Source organism: Vombatus ursinus, unplaced genomic scaffold, assembly GCF_900497805.2.
Source record: "Vombatus ursinus unplaced genomic scaffold, bare-nosed wombat genome assembly UNPS02014802.1, whole genome shotgun sequence".
NCBI lineage: Eukaryota > Metazoa > Chordata > Mammalia > Diprotodontia > Vombatidae > Vombatus > Vombatus ursinus.
The window spans coordinates 24,859,131-24,873,536 of NW_020954580.1; the positions used below are offsets into that span (position 1 = coordinate 24,859,131).

The 14,406-nt window shown below is 40.5% G+C and overlaps 1 protein-coding gene across 1 annotated transcript in view; it reads left to right on the top strand.

Annotated features, from left to right (window-relative positions):
• The first annotated feature begins 1,579 nt into the window (after positions 1 to 1,579).
• ALS2CR12 (ALS2 chromosome region 12) overlaps positions 1,580 to 14,406 on the top strand; it is a 33,142-nt gene continuing 20,315 nt past the window's right edge. Inside the window, exons 1-5 of the mRNA XM_027873776.1 lie at positions 1,580 to 1,686; positions 3,094 to 3,171; positions 8,201 to 8,255; positions 9,320 to 9,450; positions 13,642 to 13,662. Coding sequence (XP_027729577.1) covers positions 1,580 to 1,686; positions 3,094 to 3,171; positions 8,201 to 8,255; positions 9,320 to 9,450; positions 13,642 to 13,662 — 392 coding nt within the window. The remainder of the gene's footprint in view (positions 1,687 to 3,093; positions 3,172 to 8,200; positions 8,256 to 9,319; positions 9,451 to 13,641; positions 13,663 to 14,406) is intronic.

Genomic DNA, 14,406 nt, shown 5'->3' on the forward strand with positions numbered 1-14,406 from the left:
CATGAGATTCTTGTTCCTACCTCTATACCTTTGGTACTACTGCCTGGAATGTCTTGTGTCTGTTGAAATATGAAGGCCTAGGTATAAGGACATTTTCCTGATGTCCTTTAGAGTACCTGCTGATTTTTACTACTGATTTTGACACTCAATTACATATTACAAGTTTAATGACTTCACATATTAATTTTTTACTTTTCTAATGAGGTAGAATACTGGTTTTTATTGTATCTTTGAATCCTTAATATGTAGTACAGTGCCTTACACATGGGTAGACTTTGTTGACTCAATCTGGATTTTCTCTCCCCAGATAGATTTGGCAGTTTCTGGGGAACAAGGGACCTTGTCAACTACTCCCCAACCCATGACTGCTACCATGCTTCCTTCTTCCTCATTCTACCCTTCTGGCTTCATTCACACACTGTCCTATCTCTCCCACAGATGACTAAGTATAGTGCTAACTATGCAGTAGAGCCTCAGTAGATACTTGTTGAATAATTAAGAATAATTAAAGTGTATGCATTAACTGTGAGAACTTGCCACTCTTGGGAATGAATAATTGGGTTTCCATGATGATTCAGAATTTACTAGGTCACTGGGAGAAAAAATGTAATCCATAAATACTATGCTGTTCCAATTAATTTTATTAAACACACTTAGCCTCACTTTGGAAATCATTCTTTATACTTGGCAGTTTGTGTTAAGCATCCTCCCAGTGCCGGTTTTGCTACATCGGTCATTTTCAGGAATTCGACAAGGGAGTTGGAGAGCCAAAATTCATAGGTACCAATTTCCACTAAGGTGGATGAGGTCAGAGAGACTTGCAAGTTACTTCTTGGGATCATAGTAACACACAATTTGTGTAGGGCATTAAAGTTTCCAAAGCATTTTACACATATCTCATTTGCTGTTCGCAACTCTCTGAGGTAGGTATTGTTACCATCAGACAGATGAGAAAACCATGGTCACGAGGACAGTAAGCTTCTGAGGTGGGTTTCAAACCCAGGTATCCCTAACTTTAAGTCCTTGATTCTATCTACTCTTCCATAACGTTAGAGCTGGAAGGACCTTTAGGAGTCTTCTAGGCCAATCCTCTCATTTTACAGAAGAGGAAACTGAGGCTGAAAGGGGTAAAGTGATTTTCCTTACATCACACAATTAGTTAAGCAGCAGAACCAGGAATTAACTCAAGTTTATCCAACATGTAAATAAAGAGCTTGGAATAGAACCAAGAAAACAAATCATTTTTGAGTCCCTGGGGGTGGGAGAAAGTTGTAGGGAAAAGGTAGAGGGATAGTGCATCTCAAGGAATTCAGATGGCAACATCAGGCAATTTCTCTGTGATTTGAGTAAGTAAATTACAGGAGGTTAGCAGAGGGCAGGGTATTCATCTCTGGTTAGATATTGTAGGCACAAATGATCTCATAGTTATCTCTTCTCCAGGTCAGCTTTGGCCTCTGCCCGAATCTTCCTGAGCTCTGGGTTTAGCTAAGGTCTCCCGGCTGTCTTCAGCCTTCCTCCCACACGAACTTCTATTCTGTTTCCCCATTACAGTCACAGCCTTGGAACCAACTTCTCTGCCATGTCTGACTCTTCTTTGATATACTGCAGCTGCTGGGACCCTCGGAACTTGGGATCAAGGAAGCTTGCTAAGACTTCCCTATTCTCTCTCTCTAGAAGGAAACCCAAGTAAGGAGTGGGAAGGGCAGGAGGCTTCTTTCAAGGGTGGTGGTTGTTGGTGGTGGTATTCTGTCCTGGACAAGTACTTGTTGAATAAAATAGTAAACATGTCAGTAAAAACTCAAGAAGGCAGAGACATGCCAGCTTGGCAGATAACCCCTTACAAAGCAAACGAGTTGTGCCCTGCATTCCCAGGGACCTTGAACATACTTTGCAACGTCTTGTCAACCTTACCCCCATACAGAGTACTCATCAGTAGCATCTTAAAATATAAAAGTGTGTGACCCTGGCCAGGTCAACTTGGCAGTGCCCTAAGGCAAAGCATCTTGCCTAGACCATAAGTTGCAGAGAAGGTGCTAACCTGGACTGGTAGGTTTCCTTATCTGGGAGTTCCCTATACCAATGAAATCACTGATCCAGTACCTAGCCTTAAGTATGGAAGATATGTTGTTTTTGTGGTTGAGTCTATCGGTCATGTCTGACTCTTTGTGACCCCATGGACCAATTGTTCATGGGGTTTCCTTGGCCAAGATATTGGAGTAGTTTGCCATTTCCTTCTCCAGTGGATCCAGTGGATCCTTTTGTCAGGCAGAAGTTAAATGACTTGTCTAGAGTCACACATCTACGATGTGTCTGAGACTGAATTTGAACTCAGGTCTTCCTGACTCCAGGCCCAGTTCTCTATCAACTGAACCACCAGCTGATATATAATTAGTAAATGAAAGGTGGAGGAGGTTAAGGGGGAGGAGAAAGAGGGTGGGGAAGGAAAAAGAGGAGGGAGGGGGAGAAAGGGAAGAAGGAGGGGAAGCAGAAGGAGGAGGAGAGGGAAGGAGGAGAAAGGTGAGTGGGAAGAAAAGAAAAAGGGAAGGAAGAGAAAGAGTAGGGGAAGGAGGAGGAAGGGAAGAGCTGTAAAGTAGGGCCTCAATATTGTAGGATTTAAAGCCTAAAGGGACTGTGGTGACTATCCAGTGACCAACCCCCTCATTTTACAGAGAAGGAAATTAAAGAGATTTTTACACCACCAAGACTACACAGGTTCCAAACAGAAATGGGATTCGACTCAGATTTTGTGACTTCTGATCCACTGAGCTTTCTAGTACGCTATGCTAGTACACTTTCTAGTGCACTACTTAACTTATTCGGTTAAGGGGAGCTTCCTTAAAGGGAAAACGCTGCTTCTTAATATTTTTCAGAATGATAGACTTCATTTTGAGGAACAGAATGGGCAGAATTCCCTGTAAAATACCTTCCAGTCTCCCCTACCTATAGGGAAGAGTTAAATTAGGTGGGTGTTGGTGGTGTCTCCAGCCATAGGATTCCCTGAGATGGTATGATGAGTTTGACATTTAGTGTTATTCTGTGTCTATGTGTTTAAACCAGTTTTTCTCTTTTTAAAAATATGTTTTGAACAACCAGATTAAGCCCTATATCATCTGCCTTGAAGGAGCGAAATTATTTCCTACCACCACAAATTAAACCCCTCAGTGGCCCAAGGTAAATATCCCTACCTGCTTGGAATGGTACCTGATTGAGATTGATAAAAAAAATGGTTACTACCCCTGGGCTTCTTCAGTCCTGCCTGATTCCTACCTGTTGTTGTTGTTCCGTCTTTTCAGTAATTTCTGACTCTTTGTGATCCCACTTGGGGTTTTCTTGGCAAAGATACTAGAGCGGTTTTTCATTTCTTTCTCCAGCTCATTTTACAGATGGTGAGACTGAGGCAGAGAGGTTAAGTGATTTGTCCAGGTTCACACAGATAGTAAGTGTCTGAAGCCAGATCTGAACTCAGGAAGATGAGTCTTCCTGACCCCAGGCCCAGGGTTCTATCCACTGTGCCACCTAGCTGCCCCCTTTATTAATCACTATTTTTCGTGTTGTGTTATATCATCTCTGAAGGATGTGTTTAGTTTTTCTGCCTAGTCCAAAGAGTGATGATGAGAAATCTGTATATTCTTTAATTATTTCCATTAAGAAGATACCACAGGTCTCTCAAATCTAATTTTTCTAACAGTGCATATTTAATTCTTTATTTTCCCTTTTTTGTTTATCTTTCTATTAGATTTATCCAGTTCTAAAATAAGAACAATAAAGTCTCCTACAATTGTTCTGTTACTCCTTTTTGCAAAGCTTTTCTTTATTAATTTAAAGGCTATGCTATTTGGTGCAATTAAATTTAATAATACTGTTTAGTTATCTATTTTCTCTTTAAGTATAATTAATGTAACTTTTATGTTTAGCTCTTTTGACATTGTGGATTTTTAAAATTGCCTTATCCTGTAACATGATTTTAACTCTTGCTTTATTGGAATCACCTGATGCATAGTAAATTCTGTTCCTATTTGTCATTTTGATGTTTTTAAATGTGTTTTCATATGTAGCAAATTATTGGGTTTTATTTTCTTATCTAATTTGCTATTCTTTCATTTTATGAAAAATTTTAATTCGTTCTTAACATATGAAGTTACAATTGGCATTTTCCTCCATTTATTCTTTTTGCATTGATTTTCCCCTTTTTCTTTTAAGTCAGCCCCCTGACTCTGGGATTAATTTTGCTTACACTAATATGATCCCAGTCTTTGTACACAGGCTGTCCATCCCACTTGTTTTCCCATCCACCACCTCTCTGCTTCCTATTTACCTTCCCTATATCAAGTTCCTTGGACTTACTTAGATTGTTAGTCCCCCTTTCTATTTATTTGTATATTCTTATCCACTATCTCTTTTTCAACTTTTTCTATCCTCACTTCCCTTTATATCCTGCCCTTTACTCTTTTCTAATCTCATTATTTGAATACCATTCATTTGTGGCACCCTTTTCCAAGACATCTCATCCTTAATGACCACCTTTGGCATCTAACCATTCATCCAATTCTGAATCCATATGACTATACTACCATCTAGTCCATATTTCTTCATCTTGTCCACAAAAATAACATGAAAGATTTCATCAAATACTTTACTAAAATCTAGGTAAATTATATATATATATGTATTATTCACTTGAACTACCAGTCAGAATGATTAAAAAATAATAAAATTAGTCCAGCATAACCTGTTCTTGACAAAGCCATGCTGGTTCTTCGTGACCACCCCTTCATTTTCTTTTCTTTTCTTTTTTTTTGGCTAGGCAATGGAGTTAAGTGACTTGCCCAGGGTCATATAGCTAGTAAGTGTCATGTGTCTGAGGCCAGATTTGAACTCAGGTCCTCCTGACTCCAGGCCAGTGCTCTATCCACTGCGCCACCTAGCTGCCCCCACCTTTCACTTTCTAGGTGTTCACTAACATCTTTAGTTATGTGTTCTATACTCCATTTTCTTCCCTGTTTTGAAAGATCAAGACTACATTATCTTCATCCATATAACATCTCTACCATCCTCCATGATCTTTCAAAGATCACTGGCAGTGGCTTTATAACCACTGGTTTCTCAATACCTAAAGATGTTCTTCAGGGCTTGGTGGTGATTTGAACTCAATAAGGACAGCTTAGTGTTCTCTTCCTGTCTTTCCACTTGTCTTTCCACTTGTCTTGGAGTGGAGCCAGCTCCCTACGAGCCATTTGTTCTGTCCTCTGCAGTCTGTGAGGGTGAGTGCCACAGCAGATAGAGAAACAGCCTTGAAGTCAGGAGCCCCCACCTACTGGTTGTGTGACCCTGGTCAAGTCACTTAACTTCTCAGTGCTCAAGGCAATTTTTTAAAACCTTAGAAGATGCTTACCTGCATTGGAAAAGGCACTTTCCTCATCTGGGAATTCTTTATACCAAGATCACTGTGAGTATCCTTGAGATCATCCTGGCTCCAGGCCCAGTGCTTTATCCACTGCGCCACCTAGCTTCCCTGTCAAAAAAAGAAACAAAACAAAACAAAACAAAACCAAAAAACAACATATATGTGTACACGTACATGTGTACACATATATGTGTATGCGGTTGACAAAATGATTTCCTCCTAGCAGCCCTATGAAATCAGTAGTTAAAGCATCATTATTAGCACCTTTCAGATCTCCCTGTCTACCATGTCCCATTGCCGCTCATTATAATTATAATTTTGTATTCCACGTATTTGTATACACGTCTCATCTCATCTACTTGATTATAAACAACTTGAGATCAGAGATCATTTTTTTTATTTTTGGATGCCCCAAAGTGTCCAACTCAGAGTCCTTTGAAAATACTTGACACAAAGGGATAAAGACTGGTCCTAGCACCATGATTTCATTGACATGGTTGTTTTTGTTCTTGTTGTTCAGTCAGGTCTGACTCTTTGTGACCCTATGTGGGGTTTTCTTGACAAAGATACTGGAGTGGTTTACCATTTCCTTCTCCAGTTCATTTTACAGGTGAGGAAACTGAGGCAAACAGGGTTAAGTGACTTACCCAGGGTCACATAGCTAGTAAGTATCTGAGGCCAGATTTGAATTCAGTGTGATGAGTCTTCCTGACTCTAGGCCCAGCACTCTATCTACTGTGCCTCCTGGCTTCTCTATGCTTGATATATAGTAGGCACTCAATTAAAATTTGTTGACTGAATTCACAGGTCCAATCCCTATCCCTTTCCAGGGCAAATGTCCTTCTCTTTCCAAAGAAATCAGAAACAAAATTTAGTATCATTATTCTGTCTACCAGATGGCTCCTATACTTTTTTTGGTCTTTTCTCCAATTTGGGTAAAAAGGATGCTTTTTGTTCTCAGCTAACCTCACCAGCCTAGCTCCTTTTGATCTTTTAGAGCTCTTGTTGCTATCGTACATTGCCATGTTATAGTTTGTCTTCATCATCCTCCATTACTTTCTACCACTTGGGGATATGTCATTAATGGGCTACGTGTGCATCCACATCTATTTAGACAGCTTCCCCTTTTCTTCTTCATCAGATTTGTTTCTCTTTGTGTCTTGAGAATTCCTTGAAGAGCTTTCTCCTGAGACTGGTTCTGCTCAGCCGCAGCATGAGTAGGAAGAACACTGATAGAACTTGCTGAGAGCACAATTTAGTCTTGATGTCAGGAAACAGCCGCTGACCCAAAATGGAATGGGATAATTTGGGGGCACGGGTGGTCACCATTGCTAGAGATACGCAAGCAAACGTTAAATGGCCTCTTGTTGGTTAGGGGGAATTTTTGTATAAGTATGAGTTGGACCCAGAACAGCTAGCTGGTGCAGTGGATAGAGCACTGGGCCTGGAGTCAGGAAGACTATCCCCCTGAGTTCGAAACCCATCTCAGATACTTACTAGCTATGTGACCCTGGGCAAGTGACTTAACCCTGTTTGCCTCAGTTTCCTCATCTGTGAAATGAGCTGGAGAAGGAAATGGAAAACCACTCCAGTATCTTTGCCAAGAAAACCCCAAATGGGGTCACAGAGAGTCAGACACAACTGAACAAAATGAGTTGGACTAGATGGCATAATTCCCTTCCAACTCTTGGGATTCTTGATTCTGTAAAAATGTGGGAGATTTTGGGGAAGAGAGATTTTTCAATATTTTTTAAAATATTGTTATTTAGAAGATAAGCAACTTTCTTTTATATGTGGTCTTCTCCCACTAGAATTTCAACTCCCTGAGGGCAGGTACTTTCTTCTCATATTTGTATTTCCAGTGCTTAGCATAGAACACAGTAAGTGCTTAATAAATGCTTATCTACTTCTTGACTAATATTGACTTAAGTGAAATGTTTCTTTCCCCATTGTTGCCAAATAAATAAGAAGTTGCGCAGCTAAAGTACAATTGAGATAATTTTACAGTTGGTAGAACATTGAGGTTTTTTTAAAAAAAATTATTACATTTGTGTTTGTCAATGAAAGTTACTTTGTATACATACATATTGAAATGTCAGCTATCATCTCAAAGATCATCAAAATAGAAATCGCTGCAGTCCCATGTATGTGCAAAACTGTACCTTTTATTTCAAATTATGCCCTATGCCCCCAGCCTTAGTACCCCTAAACTGGGTCTTGCAAACTATTTTCCAAAGTAGGAAGCAATAGGCCTATGGTCAGGATGCCTCCATTCTTCTACCACCATATTGAGATTGTAAGAGAGATAGGCTTTCCAAACAGAGGAGACCTTGAAGGTCAACAGAGAGCACCCCTCCCCAACTCCCTTAAACCTGAAAGAGGAAGGATTCTACACCTTCTCTATCCCCACCCCTGCCCTAACCCCAGCCCCTTGCTTTGCCATAGGAAAGAGAAAGCTTTCCTCTTTCATCCTCATACAGGATCTTCCAACCAAATTTCCAGGTATGAGAAAACTGCCTGCAATTTCCTCAGTGCAAACAAAAGTCATTGATGCTTGTTCTGTTAGGCTGTTTATTGAGCATAATAATAATAATCGTAGTAGTAGATAATGATAAATAATCTAAACTCTTGCTTCATCACACCAACATCATGAGAGGTTTCCATACCTAACTGGTACTCTGAGAAATCTGCAATGGTCAGCTTTTCTTAGGGATTTGAGGCTTCAGAAAGACAAAAACAGGAGACTCCAAAACTTTGTGTTTGTCTGTAGCTCACTGACAGTCTTTTTTCTTACAGAGGACCCATGCTTTTCAGAAATAATACACCGCAAAAAGAAAAGAAAGCCCCTGAAGTGAGTAAAACAAGTGACCTTTTTTATAGAATTTTGAGTCAGACTTTAGATATCAACTAGTCCAACCATCTGCTGTTATAGATGAGGAAACTGAGCTCAATTTATGCATTTATACACAAAGTGATTTACTTGACATTTATACACTAAGTGATTTACTTGACATAGGTAATCAGTAGTAGAGATAGGTTATGAACCCAAATCTTCTTGGCTCCAAATCATCTACTCTTTACCACCATGTTGCTTTTTTAAAGGCCAATGTTTTCTCTAAATTAGGGAAAAATAAATACGATTATAGTTCAGGTCTCATCTGGAGTGGGAGACTAAGATGGGACTTAGCAATGCTGTCTATGATTTTCTTTATTTTTAATTAAATTTTCAATTAACAAGCATTTATTTTCTCTCCCTTTCACTTCCCCAGCTCCCAGTGGGGAGAGGGGAAGGGAGAAAGAGAAAGAAAACCCTTGTATCACAAATGCAGAGGCAGGCAAAACAAATTCCCACACTGACCATGTCTAAAAATGTACGTCTTGTTGTACATGTTTGCTTCTCTCTGCCTATTCTACATATTCACGTCTTTTATGAGATGAGTAATATCTTTTCATCATTGATACTGGGGCTTGCGTACTATTTGCCAGAGTAGGAGGCAATAGGCCACAATCATGGCTTGGGAGAGTTCCTAATTCTTTGAAAGTTATTTTGTTTGAAAAATGTCATTGTTATTATGTAATTTGTTTGCCTGGTTCTGCACACTTCACTCTGCATCACTTCATACAAGTCTTCCCAGGTTTCTCTGAAACCATCCCTTTTGTCATTTCTTTTGACACTGTAGTTTTCCATTACATTTACATATCATAATTTGTCTATAATTTTCTGTCTTGGGTGCTAACCTAGAAGGTAACTGTTTCACATAGAAGATGAAAAAGACTTAGATTCTTCTTGAAGGAGAGACCTTTCTTGCTTTTTCTAGAGGAGGTAGACAGAGAGGGGCAGGGGAAATGGAAGGAAGACTTGAAAGAACGGTAGAATTCTGAGCCCTTATCTGACCTTTTCATTTTACAACCCAGAACACAATAAAGATCTCTCCGGGATTCACCTACTCTCGAAGTGATGAAGAAATTCCAGTTATACTGGGAGATGAGATGTTTGAAAGGTCCAAAAAGCCTAAAGAACATATGGTCAAATTCATACTGCCCAGGTAATGCCCTTGATAAACTTCTAAAGGGGTAGGGGAGTCAGCAGAAGACATTCAGAGCTGGTTTTGCCTACTCTCCCCATGAAATAAACTCTAGAATCTGGCTTTATTGCCATTTTATGATGAAGAGGGTCCTGCCTTAGGACTCTAGTAAGCTCATACGAGTTAACCCAGTTATCCAGGAGTCAATTGGTCGATATACCAATAATCCATTGTCTGAACTACCCCTCTCATATGTTTCTGCTGTGTGGGTCATCAAATTTTCTTCTCTTGGCACTGATCCTAGAGGGTGGAGAGGAGAAGTTCAGATCATATCAGTCATGTAATCTGAGGAAGGGGATGTCATTATAAAAGAGAGACAACTCAGAGCCCTAGTGCCATGTCCTATGTCCCAGGTGTCCCTGGAATTTCAAGGGAAGCTCCAGATTCATATTGCATAGAATGGCCTATAAAAGCCAATTCAACTTCTGCTACAGATATATACAGCTATGTATGTTTATATAAATTCTGTGTTTTTGTAAGACTAATGAACTTTATGACAATCTGAATTTGGCTGGTAAGAACTGATAGAAAAGAATTCAATTTCTGGGAGGGAAGCCTGGACTAATATTTCTATTTAGTGATGCATAAGGATATCACAGATCAACTCATGTTCTAGGGTTTTCAAATCAGTGTAGCAAAACCAAAAAAAAAAAAGTCTAAAGAAAACAAGGTTAAACATTTATGAAAAGGGGGCAGCTGGTGGGTGCAGTGGATAAAGTGCTGAGCTTGGAATAGGGAAAAACTACATTCAAATCCCACCTCAGACACTTACTGTGCGACCTGTACAAGTCATTTAACCTTTATTTGCATCAGTTTCCTCATCTGTAAAATGGGGAATAACAGTACCCACCTCACAGGTTTGTTGTGAGGATCAAATGTGATAATATTTGTAAAAGAGCTCAACCCAGTGCCTGGCACATAGTAGGGGCTTTATAATCCTTATTCCCTTCCCTAAAAAGAATCAAAGGGATAGCTGTGGAATGGCATCAAACAGGAGACTGGGAGTAATAACAGGGCACATTTCTAGGATGTTCTACAGATTATAATGCACTTTACTTAAAAACAGCCTGAAAAGTATGTAGGGCAATAACTGTTATCCTCTTGTTTACAAAGTGTGTCTCTGAAAGTATTTTCCCATTTAGAACTGGGGCTTGACTAGTAGATATCTTCTCGATCAATCATTGAGCATTTATTAATTACCTCCTGACTCCAAATATAGTGCTCCCTCCCTGCCCTTTCTTCCCTGTTATCTGCTGAGCCTGACTTGATGTTATAGCAGTCTGGTGGGTGAGAAAGGTCTACTATAGTAGGAGCCCCAAAAGGCTTGTTCTGATCCAGGTCACGAAGTGTGCTAGGACATCAGTTCCCAGACCAACAGAAAAGTTATAGTATAGCAACAACAACAACAAGATTTGCAAAATACTTTACAAATATCTCATCTGATCCTCACAACAGCCCTAGGACATAGGTGCTGTTATTATTCCTATTTTATAGATGAGGAAACTGAGGAAGACAGAGATTAAAAGACTTGCCCGAGTCACACAGTTAAGTGTTTGAGACCAACTTTGAACTCAGCTCTTCCTGACTCCAGGCCCAGCACTTTACCAGGATGGATCCAACATGGCCCTAGAGTTTTCCTACTATACTGGAGTCTGAGGCCCAGAATGTATAGAGCTGGATCTCTCAGCTGGCTCCAGGTATGTCCTGGTCTCGGGCAGTTATACACAGATAGGCTGAAATTCCTCAGGGTGCAGTTGCGGCCTTCCCAGTCTGGACCTCCACTACTCAGAGGATTGAATCAGGATGGTACTGTTTGCCCTGCAACATTCAATTAATCAATCAAACAAATATTTATTAAGTGCTTTCTATGTGCCAGGTACTGTGCCAAGTGCTAGGGATACAGAGGGCAAAGCAGAATAACCCTTGCTTTGCAAGAGCTTATATTCTAACAGACAAGAAAACATGCATATACGTTGGTATACAGAACACATACAAATGAAATACAAGGAAACGCTAGAGAGGAAGGCACTGCCAGCTAGAGGGACAAGGAAAGTCTTCATGCAGAAGGTCCTAGCTGAGTTTTGAAGGTAACCAGGGATTCCAAGAGCTGTAAGTGAGAAAGAAGTGCATTATTGTCGTTGAAGACAGCCCCTGCAAAGTCTGGGAGATGTAGGAGACCACTGGAGTCCACTGAGTAAGGAGGTGGCATGGTGCTGTGGAGGATAGATTAGAGTGGGAAGAGGCTAGAGACAGGGAGACCAATTAGGAGGCTATTGTAGACCAGATGAGAGGTGATGAAGCCCTGAGCTATATTGCTAGCTGTATAGTTAGGGAGAAAGGAACACATGTGAGGGAGGAGCTCGTGAAGATAGAAAAGACAAAATTTGGCAACAGATTAGATATGAGTGAAACTGAGGAATAGAGAATAAAGACAAGATTGAGAACCTGAATGACTGGAAGGTGGTTCCCCTAATAGCAATAAGGAAGATGGAAAGAGGGTTGGGGGTAGGATGGAAGACAATGAGTTCTGCTTGGGACATGTTGAGTTTGAGATGCCTGTGGGACATCCAGTTTGAAATGATCACCAGTCAGTTGGTTGTTTAGGACTTGATTATAGCGGAGAGATTGAGAGTACACATATAGATTTGGGAGTTATCTGCATGTAGATGATAATTAAACCTATGAAAAGTGATGATGTCTAAAGTGTAAAGAAAAAAGAGGAGAAGACTCAGATGGGTGATCCCTGAGGTACACCCACATTTAGTAGATACAAACAACATGGATGGTGATCCAACAGAAGAAACTAAGAAGAGTGGTCAAACAGGTAAGAGGAGAACCAAAAGAGGAAAAGCAAGAGGTGTCAAAAGATGAGGATTGAGAAAGGGCCATTGGATCTGATAAATTACCATTAATAACTTTGAAGAGAGTAATTTCAATTAAGAGATGAAGTCAAAGCCTCCACAGAGTGAGAAGAATGTAAATGGAAACAAGTGTAGGCAGCTTTTTCAAAGAGTTTAACTGAGAAAGGGAAGAGAAATACAAGATGATAGTTAGTGGAGATGGTAGTATTTAATGAGGGTTTTTTTTTTAAGATTAGAGGAAAGTTAGAGAGGACTATAATGAAAAAGACATGAGGAGAGGGAATCAAGGGTGCTTGTAGAGGGGCTGACCTTGACAAAGAGAAGGGCCTACTCTTCAGGAATGAAGGAAAAAGCATTTGCACTTACTATGTGCCAAGCACTGTGCTAAGTGTTAGGGAAAACAAATACAAAAGCAGAAACAGTCTCTGCCCTCAAGAAGCTTACATTCTAATGGTGGTTGACAACATACAAAGAGGGACACTTTGGTCTAAGAAAGTTATGGAAATGATAATTAGGGACTAAGGGAGTATGGTGACACACACTATCCAGGTACAATGGAAGAGTTGATTTGATCGTGGTTCGTGGCTTCAAAATTGGGGTTGGAGGGGAGAAGAGGGAAAGGCTACAGTGCTGAAGTAAAGCCATTGGTGAGACTGTGGAAGAGATGGCCTCAGAATGACAAGTAATAAGCATAGTAGCAAGGGCTTTCCTGAACTAATGGTCTGATCTGGACTTCAGGACCCCAGGGCAGCAAGGTGGGTTGAGGCTGTGGAAGAACTGTCCTGAGCATCCTGGACATGACACAAAGCATCCGGGGCTTTCCTGAAACAGTGGTTCTGGGGGAAGTGGCCACCAACTAGGCCTCAAAGGCAAGGCCTTTGTCAAGGCCATGGAAGAGGCGGCCAAAGAGAATGTGGGAGAGAAGAGACTGGAGTAAAGGAGAAGATAATGGGGGATAATATCAAGGGGTCATGAGATGAAAAGGGGAGAAGGAGCTCCCTGTGAATGGGCCTAGTTTTCTTGGGAAAGTAGAGAATGAGGTCTTCAGCTGAGAGGCTAGAAGAAAAGTGAGGTAAGGCTTGAGAGAAGAGAAATTTGAAACAGGTACTGCAATAAACACCTCATTTTCTTTTCAATGTTGTCCCACGATTCCATGGTAGTGGGGGGAAATGGTCAATACAATAGAGTAGAGGCAATACCCATCCAAACTCTTGGTCTCATAGTACAATTCTAGCCAGCTGTGGTCCATGACAGTTCCTCATAGCCCAATTGCTCTTTATTTTCTCTCTAGGACCTGGGTACAGAAAGATATGTGAGTATTGAATATGTTGTAAATCAAGTTCAAAGAATGTGACTTTATTATTTGTTTCTTCTTCATTCTTTTATTCTGTCACCATCACATCTCATACTACCTCCTGTCTTTTCTTAACCTGTATTTTGTTCATTTCCCTGTCAGGAATTGGGTATAATTAGCTGAAGATTAGTACAGCTTTTTAAGATGGACTAATCTATCATTCACTATGGTAGACATATCTGCCACATGTACAGTTATCCAGAATGTCATTTCTGGGCAATCCCATGATATATAGACAGTATGGCAACCCAGACTCCGGACCTTCAGAAAATACCTCATATATCCTTTCTTGCCCTAGCCCCATTCTTGGCTATGACCCCAGCCTTACTTCAGGCCTTCTTATTGACACCCCACCCCATCCCAATGTGTTTCTGGCCTATGTCCCCATTTTCGACAATAGTCCTAACTCCAAACTCTCTAACCAGCCCCATTTCTCCCATTTTTCATTAATCCAAGTCCATAATAAATTCTTGGTATATTCCCATTTCCCCCTAGTCAAAAAGGTCCCATGCCATCCCACTTCTTTTTGGATGATTTCAACAAGAATACCAGGCATGTGGTTAACCAGCCTATTCCTTGTGCTCTCATCTCAAGCATGATGAGCAGAAGGCTTGACAAATAGTCACCAAGCCAGCACTCATGATAACCTTGCCAGCTGAGCCAGTTATACTCTAATGTCTCTGACTGGGCATGAAATAGTAA